This window comes from Lissotriton vulgaris, chromosome 5 (assembly GCF_964263255.1).
Source record: "Lissotriton vulgaris chromosome 5, aLisVul1.2, whole genome shotgun sequence".
Lineage (NCBI taxonomy): Eukaryota > Metazoa > Chordata > Amphibia > Caudata > Salamandridae > Lissotriton > Lissotriton vulgaris.
Window position 1 is genome coordinate 1,057,097,876 of NC_141693.1, and position 21,303 is coordinate 1,057,119,178.

At 42.2% G+C, this 21,303-nt stretch overlaps 1 protein-coding gene across 3 annotated transcripts in view; it reads right to left on the bottom strand.

Moving 5' to 3' along the window:
* NT5C2 (5'-nucleotidase, cytosolic II) overlaps positions 1-21,303 on the bottom strand; it is a 395,416-nt gene that overhangs the window by 152,957 nt on the left and 221,156 nt on the right. For 2 of the 3 annotated variants that reach the window (XM_086922713.1, XM_086922714.1), the window contains one exon: positions 14,493-14,564. The exons of the other annotated variant lie outside the window; for it this stretch is intronic. In XM_086922713.1, the coding sequence (XP_086778839.1) occupies positions 14,493-14,564 (72 nt within the window). The remainder of the gene's footprint in view (positions 1-14,492; positions 14,565-21,303) is intronic. 3 annotated transcript variants of the gene reach the window in all.

The window sequence follows — 21,303 nt, forward strand, 5'->3', positions numbered from 1 at the left end:
CTCCATAATTTGTTGAGATACACACCGCAAGCAAAAACACTTTCAAAGCAACCCACCCCTGGCATGGATCTCCATAGCATCCTCATTATGCTCAAAATATGTTATTTTGTGTGTGCCTAAAGTTTTAGCGTATACTCTGTCAAGTACGGCAATGGCCTTCATCCTCCATGAGGGAATTTTGAGTTTACAATGACCTCTGTCGAGCAAATGTGCCTGCAGTCAGGGATCTGAGAAAGTACAAGCCAGATAATAACTACTTACCGTTCCGGCTTGTAATTGTGATATGTGAAACATAAAACCATTTCTGGAGTACACTTGTGGGAAAATTCTCTATGTCAAAGGTGTAAGCTATGCCAGGTATCTATCAGGTGCCAGGCTAGCATCCAATGTCGCAGTGCTGCGGAAGATCACACAGAAGGTGATCCCTGCAGGGGTAGTGAGAGATATCCACTGCACAATCCAGAATGCAGAATCCAGATGATGGGATGGCCTGCTTATGACTACATCAGTAGGTGCAATCGACCTAGACTCCTTTGTCCCAGCTCAAATAATCTTCACCCTCTGTGACAGATCAATTCAATGTAGCAGGACACCACTGGTCTTGGTGCACTAAACCTCTCACTTGCACAGCTGATGACATCCTGGAGGTGTGCTTGCTTTTTTGTTCCACCACCTTCACTGTCAAAGCAGGAAATTTAGCTTCCAGTTGACCATCTCTTGTTACTGTGCTTTCCATTTTCCTGCATGAAATGTTTTTCATTCAACACAGTAAGCTCTTCTCTCAACCTCCTAAGCTCATACCCCTTCTCTTCCTCCTCAACGTCTGTAAAAGTCACTCAACGTGACCTGCAGCTCCGTATTCCAGTTTATTCCCTCTCAGCTATAATACTTTCCAATGCCACCTTCACTTGGAACTGATTTATTGTCCCTTCTACCTCAGGCCACGAATTCAATTATAAGTACATCAGGCATTGGCCACCAAGCATCATGAAATGGCCATCGTCTGAGGTGTCTGGAACGTACCCCTTCATACTATCTCTCTCCCTCCGCCTGACTATTTCTCTTGTTCCCAAAGACTAGCATTACTGAAATCTATTCTGCTACAATTCTGAAAATGATCTTGTGCTGGGCTAGTACTAACTGCAACTGAGTACTTTTTGATGACATCATTTGAGTAAGTGGCACCCTCAATTACAACAAAAACAGCAAGCAGTTTTAACATCGCTTTTTAACAAACAAGCATAAACTTTTTTTACTAAAAGGTGCATTTAAACATTTGTCTGTGTAGAGAAACAGAAAACAGTAAAGTAAACAGTAAAGAAAAACAAGAAGCAGACTACGGAGTTCATGCAGGAGGACTGCCAAAAATTTCAAGACTTTTTTACTAACAAGATTACGGATCTTGTATCCGAAATTGTTGCGACCCCCAAGATTGACTGCCCTCCGCAGACTATGCCTGCTAGAATGCCAGTGACTACCCCATTAACTGCCCTACCCTTGATTACGAAGGAGAGGTTGACATTTCTTATGGGGCGGATCAAGTCGGGCTCCCAGGCAGATCCGTGCCCACCAGAAGTGTTCAAACTGGCACTGCCTGGTATAGAGGAAGACGTGTTGAGCCTTCTGAATACATCTCTACAAACAGGACAAGTTCCGTCTTCCTTTAAGGAGGCCCGGCTGATTCCCCTGTTAAAAAAAACGGGGGCGGACGTGAAATGTCTGAAAAATTTCAGGCCAATTTCTCAGCTACCGTTCCTGGCGAAGGTGGTGGAGCAACATGTACTTACCATTTTGTCGGAACATCTGGAAAGTAACGTCCTGCTTGAGCCGAATCAGGCTGGGTTCCGTGCGAATCACAGCACGGAGCTCGTTATGTTGTCTATTCTGAACGAATTGAGGAACAGGGCAGATAAGAAAACTCCAGGTGCCCTGGTGCTGTTGGACCTCTCTGCGGCATTTGACACCGTTTGTCATAAACAACTATTGTCGCGGTTGAGGGATTTCGGCATTCAGGGCACAGCACATGCCTGGTTCTACTCTTTCCTCCAAGGGAGGACACAGAGAGTGCAGCTTGGTGACCTGCTTTCCACCACAACATCGATCACCTGTGGAGTGCCGCAAGGGTCTGCCCTGTCACCCCTTTTATTCAATATCTACCTACTGCCTCTGATTCTGCTGCTTAACCGGATGGACTGCCAAGTGTACAATTATGCGGATGACACCCAGATCATCATCCAATTGGACGATGGTCTGGGTGCTTTCGCAAGATTGCAAAACATCTTGAAGTGCACAGCCAACTGGATGTCCATGAACTCCTTAAAGATCGACCCTGATAAGACCGAGGTGTTGCCAATTACCATCGCTGGCAACCCATGGAATGATCAATTCTGGCCAAGAGAACTAGGGTCACCCCCGGAACCTGCGGCCGTTGTTAAAAGCTTGGGCATCCATGTGGATGGTAAGTTGTCCAAGCAGAAACAAGTTATGGCTGTTGTGGGTACTTGTGTCGGCCTTCTGCGACAACTTAGGAAAGTTTCCTCGTTGCTGTCTTTCTCCACCCTGAGGCGTGCGGTCTCTGCTACGATTCTAGCCAGGTTGGACTACGGTAACTCGTTATACATAGGGCTGCCGCAAAAACTCTTGAACAAGATGCAGGTTGTCATGAATGACGCTGCAAGACTTATTTTTAAAAAGCCGAGGAACACGCATGCATCCCCCCTCATGCGAGAACTGCATTGGTTGCCAGTTAAGCAGAGGGTAATGTTTAAAAGGCTGTGCATTGTGCACAAAGCACTTTATGGTAGGGCGCCAAGCTATATGAAATCCTGCCGGACTCCCTATAGGCCGGGTAGGGCGCTACGATCTGCAGAAGCTACCCTCCTTACTCAACCACGCTGTAGACTGGCTACCGTGGGTGGTCGCGCCTTTTCCTATACTCTCCCAGCATTTTGGAACAAGTTGCCAATGGAACTGCGGAAGGAAACCAACTTGTTGTCCTTCCGAAAGAAATTAAAAACAGTGCTCTTTCAGCAAGCGTGGGGTGGCCTGTAATTCATGACCAGCTGCTTTCTGTACTCGGTTGTGTGGATCCTGACAAAGCGCTTAGAGACCCCTGGGTTATAACGCGCTATATAAATCAAATAAATAAAAGAAATAAAAGAAAAGAAAAGGCAGTTTCTTTCTTACATTCCTTTATCTGTTGACCTGTCTTCAATCGCCTGACTTCATATGTTGTCCAGGAAACTCACACCAAGTTGAGTCCCTGGTGCAGCCAATGGACTGGATAGTTAGGCAGATGACAAGACACTTTGGGTGCTTGCTAGTGTTGCATTTCATATAGATATGTATGAAGAAACCATACTAGGGAATAAAGCTGGCAACTGTCCCTTCAAGAACCTTCTCATTCGAGAACTTTTTGGCTTCTCGCTGTACTTTTCTACCAATCGCATGCGCATTAAAAGTGCTTTCGCTCTTTGCGCATTGTCTACCTTCTTACGCCTTCTTCTCTCAGAGGAGTGGGGCTAGTATCAGCCCTTCTCGAGAGAACAGAAATTCTGCACAAGACCCATTTTGACCTAATGCGGTCTGAGTACTTCAGCATCAATCTCACATGCAGCCATTATCAATGTAACTGCAAAATATGTTCTCTCCTACTGCAGCAATGGAACTTCTTATCTCAAGTTCACCTAAAAGTTCATAGTATCAAGCTCTGCTGCTCCTTTTTCACTCGTTGGCCTGACAGCAACTGCTTGAATACTGTTAAGCATTCATGATCTAAATCTTCCATACTCCATCAACATGTGTTCCCACAAAACTAACTATCCTAGAACTACTCTCTTGCGCTATCCCTACTTATAGGTTCTATACAAACAAAAGGACACCACAGTGGGAAATTTAGGCTTTCTTTGTTTTGTTCATAAAAAACTAACAGGCCATGGAGATAGGACCACTGATTAACCCCTTCGCTGCTCATGACGAGCTCAGCTCTACTACTTAACCAACAGGTTGGAGGTTCCATCCCTTTAAGGTGAGGCAGCCAAAGAAAGTGTGTTTTTGAGTGCGCTATAGCCAGGCCCACAGCTTGGATCTTTTGAGGGCCAACTTTCGATCAATTCTGCATTGCAATGCGACATGAGACACTCTGACCTCCAGTACCTCTCCTGTGCTATGCTAAAAATAAGATCATGGCAAATTGAGGAACTTAGAATTTCCCATGAGAGTGTGTCATTCACAGTTATGTCGTGGAGAAGACCCCTTTCAGGTAAGCCATGTGTCACACACATGTCCTCAACATAAGAGTTACTTTAGGTTTGAAATATGTAGCCCCACAGCGTATCCTTGTTACAATGAATGAGCCGAACTGTGGCCCTTTGGAGAGCATAGTTTTAAAGGCTTGTAATATCTGAATCTTCGAAAAGGTGATACACTGTGATCTTGGAACCATAAAGTGATAGGTGCTAAAACAAATAGACAGTGAAAAGTACATTAAAATGCATTAAAATGCAAACTAAGATTTTTTTGCCCTGCTTGTTTTTTAAATATCTTGATTAACTGACAACAAACAACGCAAAGAGGAATTATCCTTTGAACTTTTGAACATTTTTGAATAGGGGAGGTTATCCCCAAAACACAGTCTGTAAGTGAAGTGCTGCAAACACTTCGTAAACTAACTTAGTTTAAAAAAATGATTGAACTTAGTTATTCTAGCACTTTAAAATGGTCTGACTGCAGGTATTTGAAAGTAAATCATTTCACACCAGTTTTCTAGACTTACCAATTCTCGGAGTTTTACTTTCCATGTTTGCTTGTACTGCCAAGCCATAACAAATATTTAAAGAAAGAAAGCAAGCATAATTTCTCCTAACTTAATAACAAAGACAAAGATTTTGTCGCAGAGGTAAAGTGAGTCAGAAGGTTCGTGAATATCACTAGACTCTTGATTTATCTGCCATTTATGATTTGGGCACGTAATTTAGATTTTAGCTAAAACACTGATTTGTCTGGTTATGCTTGCATTTCACAAGTTACACACAAGGCTATAAGTGTTTGTGCCTGTTTGCCTCTTGACACCTTCCGTTAGCCTACATATTCATGGTTTCTACACACACAACTGCAAAAGTCATACAGCTGCGTCTGGATATACAAGCACCCGCACGCACGTGCGTGTTGAGGCGTCCACACACAGGTCATAAAGACAAAGGCCCTGATTGACAAACTGCACTTTGCAGTGCGATTACTACAAAATGTAAGTTGTTCTTATACTTATGTGAGCGGAGTCATCTGCCCCGAATGCGGAGTCTCCGTACACACCAAGTATAGGTTTTGGCAGTAAATGTGGGAGGGACGCAGGCGAGAGAGTGGGGAAAAGGGGCAGACTTAATCCCAAAGGGGACGGGATTAGGGAGGAATATAAGAGGTTTAGGTAGGGTGAGGGAGGGGTTTAGGGAGCAATGCCAATCCTCCACACAAAAGAAAGCCAATTGCTTTACTCTGGGGGTGGAGACATGTAATTACTGTAAGCAGTAAACTTATTCCAAACTGTAAACATGCCCAAAACTGTGTAAATAGCCTTTGTGAATCAGGCCCATAATAGCTATGTATCTTTAACAGCCACATGTGCAAACGCACGAGCATCTTTCTCCCGAGCTGACGAGCGGCAAAGGACCCCAAGCATTTGCAGCTTTTGGGTCATCTTGTTTACTTCAAATCTTTGTCCACATACCTCTGATGGAGCAGGGTGAAGAGCAAAATTTTGTTCTAACCTGTGAAGTTAATCTCCCATAATATATAACTTGACTAATAAGCATGTGGTGAAAAGTAATAATCAACTTAGTTTAAAATTGCAAACATTACACGTGGGGTTAACAAATGTGCTTTATGTTGCATACGCGAAAGAGAAAATAATAAACTAACTTTGTCTATTGTCTTTGTCAGTATTAAATGCGGCTGTTTAACTAATGGCATGTGCTTATTATATGTGCTTATGTTATGTCTTTTGTGACAAAAGCCTTTGGAGTTTGTCCAGATCCTGAGGAAAAGTAGATATTTTGGTTCATTTGTGTGCTTCGGCTAGGCAACATAGTTAACCCGGTTAATTATTAGAAGGGGGGCGGGTAAGAGAATGGGTTTCAATTCTTTAATTAATTGATGTTTTGTGTTTGTTTAATAATAGTTTCCAAAGTGAGGCCTAAAAAGTGGCTCGGAAAAATATGGCTGACAGAGATGCAGACGTGAAAGAAATCTGGTCCAGAGTGGAGCCTTGCATTACATAATGGAAATATTTGCTGCATAGAACATTATTAATAAAAGGAAAAAGATTTTGCTTGAATAAAATGTGCTCTCGGAAAGAAGGCCCAAGGACAGGATCTGTGATTGTCTGCCAAGGTTAGGAAGTAAAAAGTACAGTACTCGAGGGTGAGAAGATACACTTTTGAGGAAGCTGAAAAAGACAATGGGCTTGTGTGAAGCCCGGACGTGGTAAAATTCGATGACCTAATGGTGCACTGACTGGCTCAGACAATGAAAGACCTGGATTTTGTTGAAAGAATGTAGGATGTAGAAAGTTTTAGATAGAGAAAAGGTATAAAACCTGACATCATGAGCAGTGAGAAAGCTCTTGCTTCCCGATTCCTGAATGACGTGCTGATGGACTCCTGGCGCACGTAAGGACAGCAGTCTTAATTAATATTCTTCTTTTCAGGTGAATTGAAAAATAGACAGGGAAATAGATTTAGGGTATGGAAACTGTTATTTGCTAATACTTCATGTTACTGATCTTGCTTTAACCGCATAATTGCTACAGCACATTCCCGTGCTGCGCTGCAATTTTCAAAATCCCATGTTATGTGACAAGGTAAACTCGTCATAAGCACAGCGCAGGTAAAACCCATGACGAGTTGACCTTGTCACAAGCATGGAAGTTGTTAATAAATGTCAGTTCAATAATTGGTTTCCTAATAAAATGCTGTTTTCTTTTTGCTAATAAAATAAAGATTCCAAACGTAAATGCTCTTTCTTTATGAAGAATAAAGATAATACAAATTAGATTCGAAAAGACAAGCTGGTCTTGTTTATTCATGGTCTAGTTACTATCAGTTGATCCAATCGCCGTAGTGATCTGTTTAATAAATAATAAATGTTTTTAAAACGATGGTAAAGATGAAAAACTGCAGTTGTATATAATTGTGTAAATATTAAGTGAGCGAATTTATTAATCAGGCCACATGATTCAGTTGCTCAAAATTTGTCTCATTGGTGTTATGGGCCTGATTGAGTGTTTCATAATTATTGGTGAGCATTGAGGTGATCGGTAGCGTTTGTGAGACAGTTTTTCTACAGGAGCGCTGGATCAACTCTCTAAGGTTTCAAAAACAACTAGTCAGAGAGGGTAAAGAAGAATTATAGCTTGTAGGGGTAGACTCGCAGCTAGTGGCGGCAGAGAGACGAGGGCACCTTTGGAGTAAGAGGACCACTGGATACTGAGGGGCAGATGCACTTGTCTATGAAGGAACAGAAATAGTGATATCTTGTGGGTGCAGAGCAGCAGTGCAGCACAAGAAGTCAATCATTGGCAGCCTGTACAGAAGGAGAACGGTGAAGCCTGAAAGGTAGAGGACCAGTAGAATCGAAGAGACATACCCACTTACAGCAGGTGGTGGTAGAATAATCAGTGTAGCATTACCGAGGAAAAACAGGGCCGCCTATCTGAGCAAAGTATCAAAAAAGCATGAGGGAATAAAACATTTGCCATCTGTTTCTGGCTATTAGGAATTCAAATTCTAAGGCTGCAATCTCCATCCACATTTGCTCCTGTCAGAAGTATATATTTATGAATCCATCACTTTAAATGTTTAGTATGCACAATGAAGTTACATGTGAGCCTTTTCCATGCATTACATTTTTCCATGTCCGGACCTTACCTTTTACTAAAAAAAAAAAAACATGCCAACACCTTGACCTCCATTTTACCATATTTATAGTGTACCATTTTTCATAACCCTAGTCCAGTTTTATCTTATGGAACTCTACTAACCAATCTAGTTGAAGATAATTTATTAAAGTAAGTCACAAGATAATTTTATTTGTGCCATAAGTTGGTAGGCTTATAAGACTGGCTTATCCAAAGGATAGAAATTTAGAGAAATGATCACAGATGATTTCATAAGGTCTTAATAGTGAATACAAGAATCTTGAGGTAATTCCCAGAGACTCGAGTGGATGTCAAAGCTGCTGTGCCTATCAATCCTGTGGATAACCTAGAGAAGCTTTACCAGCTTTCCATGAGGCAACTCTGGTGACACAGGAAATAAAGCCCCATAAAAGGACAAGTTCAGTTATTTGATGCTGCTGAAGATCCTTCCAGAAATAATTTGAAGTGTTGCCCAAGCAAGATCGGATTGCTACCCTGAATCTGTGCTGCTTTGACAGAACAAACAAAGGACAGTGCATTAGAGTAAGTCTAATCTTTAAAAAAAACACCTGCGAGCCTTTCCAGGAGCAGCCAACCATCCATTCCAAGATCGAGGGATCATAAGTAGGCTGTTCAAGAGTTAACCCTTATAATTCAAATCCAAGAGTTTTGTTGAGTTACTCAAGATGCACTTTATCTTAAGGCTAGGTCTGACTAATTATCAGTCGCTCTGGAAACAAGAAATAAGGGTTTTTTTGCTTTCTAAATTGAGGGCCTTTGTTTCTTCTATTCAAAGGTTAGATGCATTCCAACATACAGTGTTCTTCTAGAAGATCCGAATAGAGTGGTGTAAGACTGACTCACTTCTGTAAGAGAGTGTACCAATAGAAGCTCACTGAACCAATCCCTTACTTTCTTACATAAGCCGGCAAACTAAATATATGAGCAGTATTACACAATGGGCATGCTCAATCCGTATTTCAGTGGAAGCCCCCTGACAAGGACAGGATACAGAGCAATCTCATAGCGTACTGGGTAGGAAAAGAATGGATGCGGAGGCACCCAAATGGGTTCCAATAATGTACATTAAAGAATTATCAGCTGAAGTCAGAGATGAAGAAGGAGATGGGTTTTTAAAGCAATTATCTAAAGTCATCTCAGTTTTACTTAAGCATGTACTCCATAGAATCTCAATCATGAATCTAAGGCCCCACAGTAGTAATGGCAAAACCCTTTGAAAAAAGCAATAAAACAAAAGGCCAATCCCATGCATGAAAATGCCAGAACATAGCAACTGCCATTCACTTTTTTTTTTGCTGTGATTGAATATAGGCCAGTCCAGTCTAGTGCTCAGGGAATTGAGGGTGGAACAAGTGAATCCAAGACAAGACGTATGGCTGGGCTCTAACAAGATGCCTACACCACACTCACATTCTTTCCTTGCTGCCCCACCCAACAAGAAACATAGCAGGAACTAACTGAACCCCAGTGAAGTGGGACATAGGTGAGTTTGTGTGTTCTCTTTCGACCAGTAACAGAATATTAGGTGTGCAGATGCCAGCAAGGCACTACACATCATATAAAAGTATGGAAAAAGGGCTCCCTGACTTTCTGACACTGGAGGCAGGCACAGACATTTTAGGAAATGTCAGGTATGAAAATTAAAAAAAACTGGCAAGATAAAATGGCTGAACAAAGGAAAACGCCTCAAAATAAGATTTCTGGCATTATATTGTAGGCTTATTCTCAGACCCTGTCTTGTCTGCAAAATCCTAAACATGCTCAATAATGATCTGAACTGCAGCATACGGATTCTGAAAGTCAGAACATAGTGTTTCCTGATATTTCCTTATAGTACCAATTCTTTAAAAGATCCTCCTTTCATTGTCAGGAAGCTACATGGCCAAAGTGTGGTCAATAGTTTTATCACCCCTCACCTATGGGAATGCGGTCTACCATGGTCTGCCAAACACGTTAATTAGGTAGCTATAGAGGCATCGAAATAAGGCAGTGCAGCTAGCCTACGGGTCTCTGCTGCACATCGCTCTCTACACTGCTCCCCGTGAAGCTACATATTTAATTTAAAGCACTGGGGTTTTCTCAAGGAGCATTTTATCAATCCAGTCCCTTGACAATGTTATTTAAGATCCTGCAGGCGTATCCCAAAGTTCTGTAATCTTTTGTCTGTACAGTTACTCTAGACCTATAACTTCATTTATTCTGTCAAGGGTTTCTTCCTTGTTTCGTTCATTGCTACAGGATGCTGTTATGGGTGATCATCTGCTTCAGCTCTGATAACTTCAAGAATTATATGAGGTCCCACCAAATGATGTTACTGACATTTTTGTAGAGAACAGTCTGACATTTGTAGATCATAGTTCAGTCAGTGGCACGACCACACATTCTCAAGGTGTTCAGCGAAGATTGAAATCTGAGGCATATTATGATGGCCGCTATGTTCTGGTTATTCACTGGGTGGTGCGTTAGAGGGGTGTGGCCAGAGGACTTTACTCATTAATTATGCTTTCCCCAGGTAAGTAACTATCCCAATGGCTGGCATGTGGAAAACCTGGACACAGAGTTATTGGCAATGTGGCATGCCTGAGCTGTACTGGATGTGAGTGATGTATGATGTCGAATATGTTCATAATTTTTCAAATGTATGTGTGTGATGTATTCTCTAATGTTATATTTCTGTTTGAAATGTTTCCATCATGGATAGTGCTGTCGGATTGCCATATTGTGTGTGAAAAGATATTTAAGTGTGAAATTCTGTCTCTTTTTTTGTGAAGATTAATTGTGTCTCACAGTGGCTAGTACAGTCAATATCTCCTCTCACATTTTCTATATACAGTCTGGACCCTTTGTAGGGTCCTTTATTGAAGGATAAATCTTTATTGGAAAGAATAGGCACATAGTGGTGGGAAGAGAAAAACCTATCTTCCACTTCACATATAAACTACATTAATCTACTCCGGTTCAGCTCACCCATGCAAAACGGCTCAAGAAAACAACACAACTTTTAAAAAACATCTATTACAATAACCTTCCACAGTGTATGACTCTGTTCACCCAGTACTAGTCCAGGGGAGGGCGAGGGATGTGAGGGAAAGATAAGAAGAGACAAAACAAATAACACAGATGCATTAATAACACAGATGCATTATAGATCAGTCCGACCATTCTTCAAAGCACACAGTATAACTTTGAACTAGGTCCATTCCTGGCATATCCCTCTCCCTCCCCCCCCCCCGAGCATCAGCAGCAATATAGAACCAGGAATAATCATTCCATTGGCTTTCTTCGACTCAAGAAATGACCACTCAGCCTCAGGGTTCGCAAAGACAAATGTTGTCACTTTGTCACACAAAGAGAGGCTCACATGAATCCTAATGATAAAGGCATTTTAATGGCAATCAGCTGCTTCTTCACCATCTGTTAGCGAGCTGCACCAACACGGTTTCCAGTCCTGTTCTTCTGCCGGCCGAGTCATGGGGTGGTCAATGTACAGCCCTCCGACACAAACCTCCTTCCTTCTTGTTGCCATCAAGCACTACCTCCTGCAGAAAACACACTGCACCTTCAGCTTTGGTTTACCCTGCTCCAGTTGGTTATAGAATCACAGCATGAGACCTGACTAGCCTCGGCATCACTTTACAAATAGTCAACTTCTGATTCCTAATTAGCAATAAAGGAGAATTTACAGTTTTCGATTTGAGGATATGTCTGTGTTGCTTACTCATGTTTCTGATTTGTTTTCCAGGTGCCATTACATATTGACCCATGGTCGCGAACCATCTTTCAGCTGAGAACACTTGATGTTTTACATTCTCCATGGTTTCCGCCATGGCAGCCACCTTTATTATACACTATTCATTGTGCTCTGGATATCTTTAATTGTATGCAGAATCATGTCCTCTCCACATGTTAAGGAGGAAACTGTTGCCTTACCGATTTCAGACTCCTTCTCCTTCCTGCTCTTAGAATCATGGGCCCTAAAGATAAATACTCATCTTTGTTTTTCGCCAGCCATTGCTGAAATCGTTACGATTCCTTCCCAGACTATGAGCCTTCGTCATACCGTGTGGAGGGGAGCAGCACAGCTTGAAAGGTAGCCCTTCCCTAAGCTCTCCTTGAGGCCTCCTTTACCTCAAATCTCTCTGCCGCCCCACCCCAACTTCCCTGAGGCCCAGTTCCCCTAATTAGTTCTCCATCCAGAACTGTACCTTCAAGATCCCACACTTCTCCGAGCAGAGTTCACAGAGTGGGAGCACTTGGGGTTTTTCAGTGCACAACACCATTTTGGTAGGTCCAGAATTTGCTTCTACACAGCTGTGCCATGTTCCTTTACTGGTGCAAGGTACTAAAGGGTGAGCCAAACAAGCAGTCAGCCTACACAAACCCACAGCATCCATGTCGGGTTTCATACTTGACCTCAGAGACTTAAGTGGCCTCGAGATTGGAGCAGCAGCAGAGCTCCGAAGACTTCTGGCCATCTTGGAGTCCATCAGGTCCTGACTCCCCTTTTACCAATCTTGGCAAAACAAAATCACCATTCTTTGGCCGATTGCCATACTTATTGAGACATTATCATCAAGTATTTAAATAGCAACTGTCAAAACTTCATCTGTCATTCATTTCAAACAGTCCCATATAGATGAATGTCAATGCTCAATAGCACATACTTAACCATGTGTGAAGCAGCTTTTGCTCCTGATTTTATTACCAAGATTTGAACATGGATTAACCAACTATGTCCTTTAACATACTTCATCTGTCATGCTCTGCTGCCACTTGTTCTGATGCTGGTATCACTCTTAAAAACCAATTCTACCTAGGGCCATGAGAATATATGTTATCTGAGACAAATTCTCCCAGCCAACAAATGCAGCTTGTCCATACCATAAACAGCCAAACAATGGACGAAAAGTCAGAATACTCCATTATTGTTCTGTCACCATTGCTCATATTCACTCATTTAGGAGTGGGTGTGTATATTTGAGTGCGCATTTTGCGTGGAAATGTTACACTATCATGGTTGCACGTGTCTGTAGAGTTACTGGGAAAAGAAAGATATCAGCTTGTCTTTCTTTTCTATCACACATTTACAAGCAAGAAATACTGTATTCTGTTGCTTCAAGTTGGTCCTTTTGGCACTTTTCTCAGCTGCCCTTCTCTCTAACCTCTTGTATTGTGCCAGATATAGGTATGGAGCACGGTCCTACTACCAGCAGTATGGATTCTTTGTTTGTGCCAACAGGGCTGTCAACAGCGTCCAAACTGTCTCAGTTTATACACAAACAATGCTAAAGCATGAATGTATCAAAGGTTATTTGCACAAACATTTTTTAATAAATTCAACTGCAGATCATTTTTCTACATCTTTTGTCATAATCTGAGGACCTATCATTCTACTGCTGCTATTACTTCTTTGGTCACGCCTGTAGCAATATTATGGACCCAATTTCACGGCGATCAACCACTGTTCTTCAGGGGTGCTTCTGAACAAAATGAGGTCAATTGCTTGCAGGCCAGAGCACAGAGTTGGACACTTTTCTAGTAGAAGAAAATAATCACACGTCTGCAGCAGTCCATAGTTTGCAACCGCTTAGTTTGAACATCTTTCCAACTCGAGAATTCGGGGAAGGGAGCTGTGTATGATAAACAAGATGCAGACAGTGAGGGTAAATGAGTTATACACCCTGCACAATATGACAGCCCTTTCTTGCACATGACCTAAGCATTAATATCTGACCACCCCATACCTATGCTGTCAGCACTTTGTTAAAATGAGGCCAATCAACTTGATGACTACTGTCCGCAAAACCAGTGGGAGAGCATCGGATACAATAGCTCTAACAGGGCACTAATTATTAATTATCTACTTACTAAAGACACTTCAGTCCGTTTTTGTTTTTTGCTTTGGTTTCTCTTTGGTTTTCTTGTTTAAATAAAGAATGAAAAGGCATAATAGGGACCTCCGGACTTGCCATAAAATCTTCCTAGGTTTGCTTTCAGTCAGTCGATGGGAGCTCATAGGTGACACATTTCATTGACTGGATAATCTGTAGGAGGTGGGAGGGTAAAATGATTACAACTAACATGTGGTAACCGCTTGAGTCCTTCTGTGATGAGGAAACCAAATTAATGAGAGCCTTTTGTTGCTACTTAGCAGATAAACGCACGCTAGTGAAAATACCAAGTTCACATCTAAAATGTAGCTGACAAATAATGGGTATTCAAAAATAAGCACAGTGAGTAAAAATGCAAGCAAAAGGGTGTATTTTAAAGTTGCTATTTAAAGGGCAAATCACCAGGAAATGTGACATTTGTGACCAGAAGGTTGAAAACGACCCAAGCTGGATTCTGTCAAAAAACAGACCTTTTGCAACACAAGGTAACACTTCATAACGGGCAACTTTCATCTAATTTGAGCTCAGCATCTTGTCCGCCAGGTACAGTGTGATCTAAGGGATAATTAGCACGAAAACAGAACATTCAATCATTCACATTGTTTAGCTTAAAAGATCATCATTTATGTAACTTTTCAGAATAAATCAAATAATCCAAGGTTAATAATCACCTGTTTTCAGGCCCTGGTCCCTCAGACCAAACGTGCATCTTGGACACAAGGGAAGAGGGGAGAACTCGTTGTCTAAAGAAAGGGTTAAATCAGAAACATGGGGATAAAGAAAATGGCTACAACAAAGGAGATCATCGTGTTGAGAGAGTGAGGTTGAGGGTAGTAAAGTGAGGGAGGAGAACCAGAAAAACGCTCTGCACTAGGGTAAAATTTGAAGGTGTTAAGAAAGGCAGAAGTGGATCGTTTAACCAGTTTTCCTTGCATGCATGAGGCACTAAGAGAAGTTAAAGGACCAGGGGAACTTGATCAAAAGGAAAACACGTGTATTAAATGAAAAATAGAAGTAATGTGCAGTAGTAGTAGTATTAGCTGTCAAGGCTCCCTATCGACACGTTTCTCCGCACAGCCTTTCGTTGGATGTGACTAAAAAAACACAGAGAAAATCATAAGGCAAACAGAGGTAGAATTCAACACGTCTCACTGGAGAAATGGTATTCCATGTGCAGTCATTTTTCAAACTGCAATATAAAGATCAGATAGGCAGAATGCCATCTCCTTACAAACAGGAGAAAATTATGCAGAAGCCATATTAAGGAATGTGCTTAGAGATGTTCACAATCCATAGGCCATCAGTTCCCTATTTTCTTATTCAAAAATGTAAATCAGTCATTTACAGGACCACAGATGGGCGAGAGCACAACTGAGGCAATAAGTTTCAAACCAAGAGTTCACCAAATACAAGTTATACTTTTACTATTAAATGAAGTAGGACATCTGTATCTTCATTTACTTCTAATCTATTTTTTCTCTGCACTTGCAGTGGCAGCACCAATTCTTTAAGGGCTTCAGCACAATGACAGTCAGAAACAAGACTAATTTCCAGTCCACTTGATCCTAAGCTGTGCGCAAAGAGTAACCCAGCTTGATGGTCGGGTCCAGGAACAATGAAATCAATCAATGGCTTTTGAATTCCAGGAATCGTTTTTTCCATATTTCTTCCAAGATTTTATTCTTCATCTTGAATGTCCACTAGTATGAAATTTGGAATCTACCTTAACTTCTCTACTTCTCTTTGCATTCATGGTGTTTACTTTTTTTGAACACCTATCCAGTGCTGATCTTCCTTGAGATTTATGCCACGTGTTTGATGAAGACATTTTCAAAATGCTTTGCAGAATCTCCACATTCAGCTTCAACTGGCAAGATCAACATTTTTAATATGGCTTGAACTGGGGTCTTCAAGTACTCCTCCCTGCTGTTCAAAGGTGTGTTTTCTTTCACTTGTGTATACGTCTTTCTCCTTCTTTATCTGTCAATTAAGTTTGAAATTCCTTGATTCATACCTGAAGTTTGATAATTGTCATTCAGTTTATCAAACTTTCTTTCAACCGTGGATAAATTGCTCTGAATTAGTTCTCCCCAATCCACTGAACACTGAATCAGGTGGATCATGGCAGGATAATGGTAAGAAATTTGGTAAACTAGACTCCGGTTGCATTTGGGTCTGGTAGGAGCAAAATGGATAAAGATACTTTCAATGTGACCATTATTCCAAGTGTGCAGGTTTCCTTCTATTACCAACTTGTGGGCATCCTTGCACTAAGTGATAGAAACAGATAGTGCTTCCCAAAGCAGGTAATAAATAGCCTTGCAAGCCAAGCCCACACGTGTAGGCATAGGCAAGTGGATACACCCCCGTCACTCTCACTGTGGGCATCTTTCCCACTACACTCTCTTAAAAAAAAGTCTGTCAGTGTGATGGTTTTGGTCAATGGCTGAAGTAGTTACAAGAGTGTGGGTGATGGGAGAAAGCCCACAGAAACAGTCCTGCATCACCTTTAATCTTTGGAACAGGCGTTCACATGGAACTCATTCTGAAGAAATGTATTAGTATCACAGAACTTTCTGTCTGGAATCAATCCTAAAAGGCACCAAATCGTGTAACTCAAACAGTGTTATTCAGTTACAATTTGTAAGAACAATAGTAGCAAAACCAGTATTTTTGTCAGAAACTACGGTTCAGCCGAACTGAAATTTTATTAAACAAAAATTATTTCGATAAACAATATTGAGTGTTTTTTTAAAGACACAAGAAAAGAGTAAATAGAAAATAGGTAGACCCCAGGTGTGCAACTGAGTCTTGTAGGAACATAAACCATGTAGTGGGATATCTTCAATGTGATAGCCCCTCATGGGCCAATAACTGCTCCAATTACGTCTGCCTCACAGTGATTCACGATGCTGCTCTTACCCAAATATGCTCCATGAGCAGGAATTATTCCGATACCCTCAATAGTTGCATTATGTTTAGTGATTTCCGTTTCGGTTTGATTGCACACCTGGGGGTCTACCTATTTTCTTGCGTCCTTAAAAAAACACTCAATATTGTTTATCTAAATAATGTTTAATAAAAATTCGGTTCGGCTCAACAGTAGTTTCTCACAAAGATGCTGGCTTTGCTACTATGGTTCTTCCAAATTATAACTGAACGACACTGTTCGATTTACACAAGTCTGTGCCTTTTAGGATTGATTCCACACAGAAATTTCTATAATAATAATACATTTCTTCATAAAGAGTTGCATGTGAACGCCTGTTCCAAGGATTACTTGATACCCGTGTTTACATGGACATAAGGCTCACTCTTGTCTTTGTTAATAATTTGCATCACCTTTAAACCTTGGCAATCACATATTTCCAAAATTTGGGTAGGTTCTGTCCGATCACAATACAACATTTGGGTATCCATCGACTTAAGCAAGCAGGTTTCATACAACCTCTCGGCTCAATTCGCTCCGCTATTGTATCAGGTGTCAACATAGTAATACTTACAGAATGCTTATTTGGTGACGGATATAACCACCCCCCATAACACAGAAAGGAACATGCCTGGAAAATGCCTCAATGCGGTCTTAGCTCGTTTGACAGAGGCACAGGCATTCAAATTAAGGCGTTTCTCATCAAGCAATTTCATTAGTTTATACAGAACATACATCTAGAAACGGTGGTTATGAAGAAGCTATTCCTCTGTCTAGACCAATACATGCTTCAAAAACTTGCTAGTAGACCTCAGTCATAAACCTGATAGAAATGAGGATGTTGGGTAAAGACTCCTGTCAAGAAAAAGTGTGAATGCAGAAAAAGAGTGCGAGATGGATCTCTTTTATTTTTATTTTTAAATAAAGGCAGTCAACAATTTTGGGTCACAGTAGGAGCAAAGCTATGCAGTTCTGACCAACGTAGGGAGATGGTGATAAAGAGGGATATGGGAAAGAAAGGGAGAACCATTGCACAATCTATCTAAGGAGGGGCTCTGAAGATATTGAATCTATTCCCCCTTATTCCGGGAAAGCAATTCTTTTGAGACCTTCAAAAAGACGTGAAACCCTACTTTTCCAACAACATTTTGAAGGGTGGCTTATCACATGGCTACTATCTTAAATTCACAAGGGATTTGTTATGTCATTTTTACTATTATATATGTATATTTCTGTATCGTCTATGGTCCGTTATTCAGCTGCAATTACACTGATGCTCAATGAATTGTACAGCACGTAAACGTGTTTGTTTCTACTGTTCACTCTTATTTACGTAACAAGTTGATTGTTTCGGATCTCGGTTTTTATCTTTCTTTGACACCTCTCTGATCTCATACATACTCTAGAAATGCTGATAAATAAATAGACATAATAAAGCATCATATTAGTTCCTTCCTCAAGCACCTTTGATGTAGAAAGTAAAACCTGTGATCATTTTAGAAAGGCTCTGAGTAGACTGAGCAAAGCGGTATAACAGGAGAGGCAGTGGTCATTAAATGGGTGGTGCCAGTAGCAAAGAAACTGACAGGATCAATTTGGACGTGTGTAGACTCACAGGCTTAGGAAATTACTTCATCGTGGGCAGATACCCACTTCCCATACAGTAGAAACGGTCAGGTTGCTTGAAAATGCTAATGTGTGCACTTCTCTTAATCAGTCTTCATCTGTCGCCAGAACAGGTCAATCTAAAAATAAACTGATTTCGTTACATCAGAAGTAACATTTCACTTCTGCAAGACATACTTTGTTCCTATACTCAAGGAAGCAGTGCATTTTCTTTTTAATGACATTCCTGGTGTCCGTTTTTACAAACTGGCACTCTAGTGACTGTCTATGGTATGGGAACACGATGTGGGGCTACACAGAGTATTTCATATTGTCTTTTATTAAAAGGTTTAACGGTGAAGAAGAAAAAGTGAACGTTTTGTTAAAGGTTGAAAAAATATTCGGGTCATGTGATAAGAACAGACTGAGTGAAACTCAGCGGAAGTCTTGTGACCTCAAATGTGAAGATAATGGATCTGAAGGAAGTTTCATTCTTTTAGGGAATTACATATTTTTACTCCGTTTATCAAGAATTCAGCAAAAGATAGTTTTTTTTTGTGGAAGCAATTTAAAACAAGTTGGAATCCTGGTTTATCAGCAGAGCCAGGCTGAGCAAACAGCGCCGGGCAGCTGGCGGAAACGCACCCTAGATACACAGGGACACATTCTCTCGGCGTCCCCTTGGGGCTGGATCTGTGCGGTCACGTTTCTTCTTGCTAAACCGATGACCTTGCACCAAGGCTTTTCACGTTTTCTGCCACTCACCCCCTGTGCCCGCCGTTGCTATTCCTAAAAGGGACCCAAAAGAGACAGGCTTGGGACAGGTAGGTACACGCGCAGACCTGGCACTGACATGGCTCCAATCCTGCTGACGACCCTGAGACATTGAACTGGAAAAAGCACAAAGCCTGGTTTAATGGTTCTCTTAACCGTCCTGTAGTACAGCTTGGTACACGCCTCCCAATTCCATCGAGTACGGCATGCCTGCGTGCTTACAAGTGAGGTAACGATAAAAAGGGCGCCTGGCTACGCAGCTGGTATGTTGGAAGGCACAGGTGGAATGGACAGTCAAGTCGTGTAAAAAGGGACCCATATAAGCCGAGGGCTTCCCTTTTTATGTGCAGTTTTGTGGTTATTTTTCATGAATGCCGGGTGCACAGAGCTCTTGTGTGCACAGGCATATTTGCGTTTTGAGCCTATTGCTCATTTTCAATTGTATCTGTCAGTTTCTACGTGCACCTTTACAGGAACCCCTCTAATTCTTTTTCATGTCACGACTCATGTCAATGAAACACGCCTCCTCTCTCCAGCCCGTACTCTCACCCCAGCTCTCAGGAGGACCCTCGTCGTGAAAACAGACTCGACAGGAGGTGGATGGAAATTGCCCAATCGTTGGCAAGTGCGAGGTGAAGCAGGCTTGTAGCTCTGATGGTCTCAGAAAGCCGGCCTAACAGAGAACGAAAATAACGCCATGCATCAGAGAGCTGTTTGTTAGCTACACAGCTCGGGGCAAAAAAGGATCCTGCGCTTTCCAATGAACACGGGGATACCAGTACATACGATTCATTGTTTTTTCCTTCAAGTTGTGTAAGTGCGGAGAGCATGTTTGAATCTGTCCGTTCCCTTTACAAAAACAGAACAAATCCCTGTGCTCTGTGGCATTAATGAAATAACACCTGATGTAAGTCTCCCCGGCTCAGCAGAATCAGCGTTAAATATATTTTGGCACAAACTCACTTCCTCCAAACTAAAAAATGTAATTGAGAAACACAAACTGTGCCATAAAGTACAGTTTTCATGTAGGTAAATACTCTATATTTGACTACCACAACAGTTCAATAATGGGTACCATTATGTGAATGGCATCTCTGTGTCAGGTCTGGACACCATTAATACTATGGATGCCCACAATATATTCGAAATCGAAACCTTCAGTGGGGCGGGACTTCAGTCTTCGGAAGCCCTAGCACGCGCCCACCGAGTGCCACGGAGAGAAGCAGTGCTGGTGACGCGGGGCTCCCATGCCCGAGGGAGAGCCCCGGAGTGGCGATAAGTGGGCCTTACTTGTGGTGGGGGGTGCGCTTGTGTGTGTGTGTGTGTGTGTGTACGCGCTCGTATGTGCGGCGGGGGGGGCTCTATGGGTGTGTGCGTGTGTGTAGGTGCGCTGGTGTGTGAGTCTCTGTGTGTGTGCGGCGGGGGTGGGCGGGGGTCTGTGTATGTGTGTGTGCGTGCGTGCGAGTGTGTGTGTAGGTGCGCTCGTGTGTGTGTCTCTGTGCGCATGCGTAGGCAGGGGGAGGTGTGGCTCTGTGGTACAGCTTTCCAGGAGAGGAGACAGGAGCTGGCCACAGCGAGCGCGTTCACGTGCACGTGGCCCGCTCAATTCCGAGCGCGCAGCCAGCTCCTGTCTCCTCTCCTGGAAAGAAGACTCGCTGACAATAGGTCTCTGGCGAGACCGCGCTTCGCATGGCTGACGCCTATGAGACCTAAAAAGAAAGGGTGAGGGTGCTGCGCCTGAAGAAGAAACCAGCAGTCATGGAGCAGGAGGAGATATTTAGGAGGGTCCGAAACAAAAGCAGGGGGTCAGAGAGAAAGGTGTAGGGGAAGAACGATTAGTAGTAAGAAGCTAAAAAATATGAGATTATTTTCAGATTTCATAATACTATAAATAAAGTTTAGGAGGAGAGCTGAAACAGGTTTTTAAAATATACAGTGGTAAAAAAGACAGTGAGTGTGCGGTGAGCAGAGGAAGGGATGTAGTGTATGGGAGATAGTGTGGGGCAGAATATGTAATATAGGGGTGTATGTAGATATGTAATGGAATGGCGAGCGTAGCAGTGCCTGCGGAGTTTTGGATCTTACAGCAGCCTGAACGAGCTCTGATTGAATCCCAGCATACGAGCCCACGGGCGCCTGACATAGACCGCGTGTACCGTGTACCTGAAACGGAC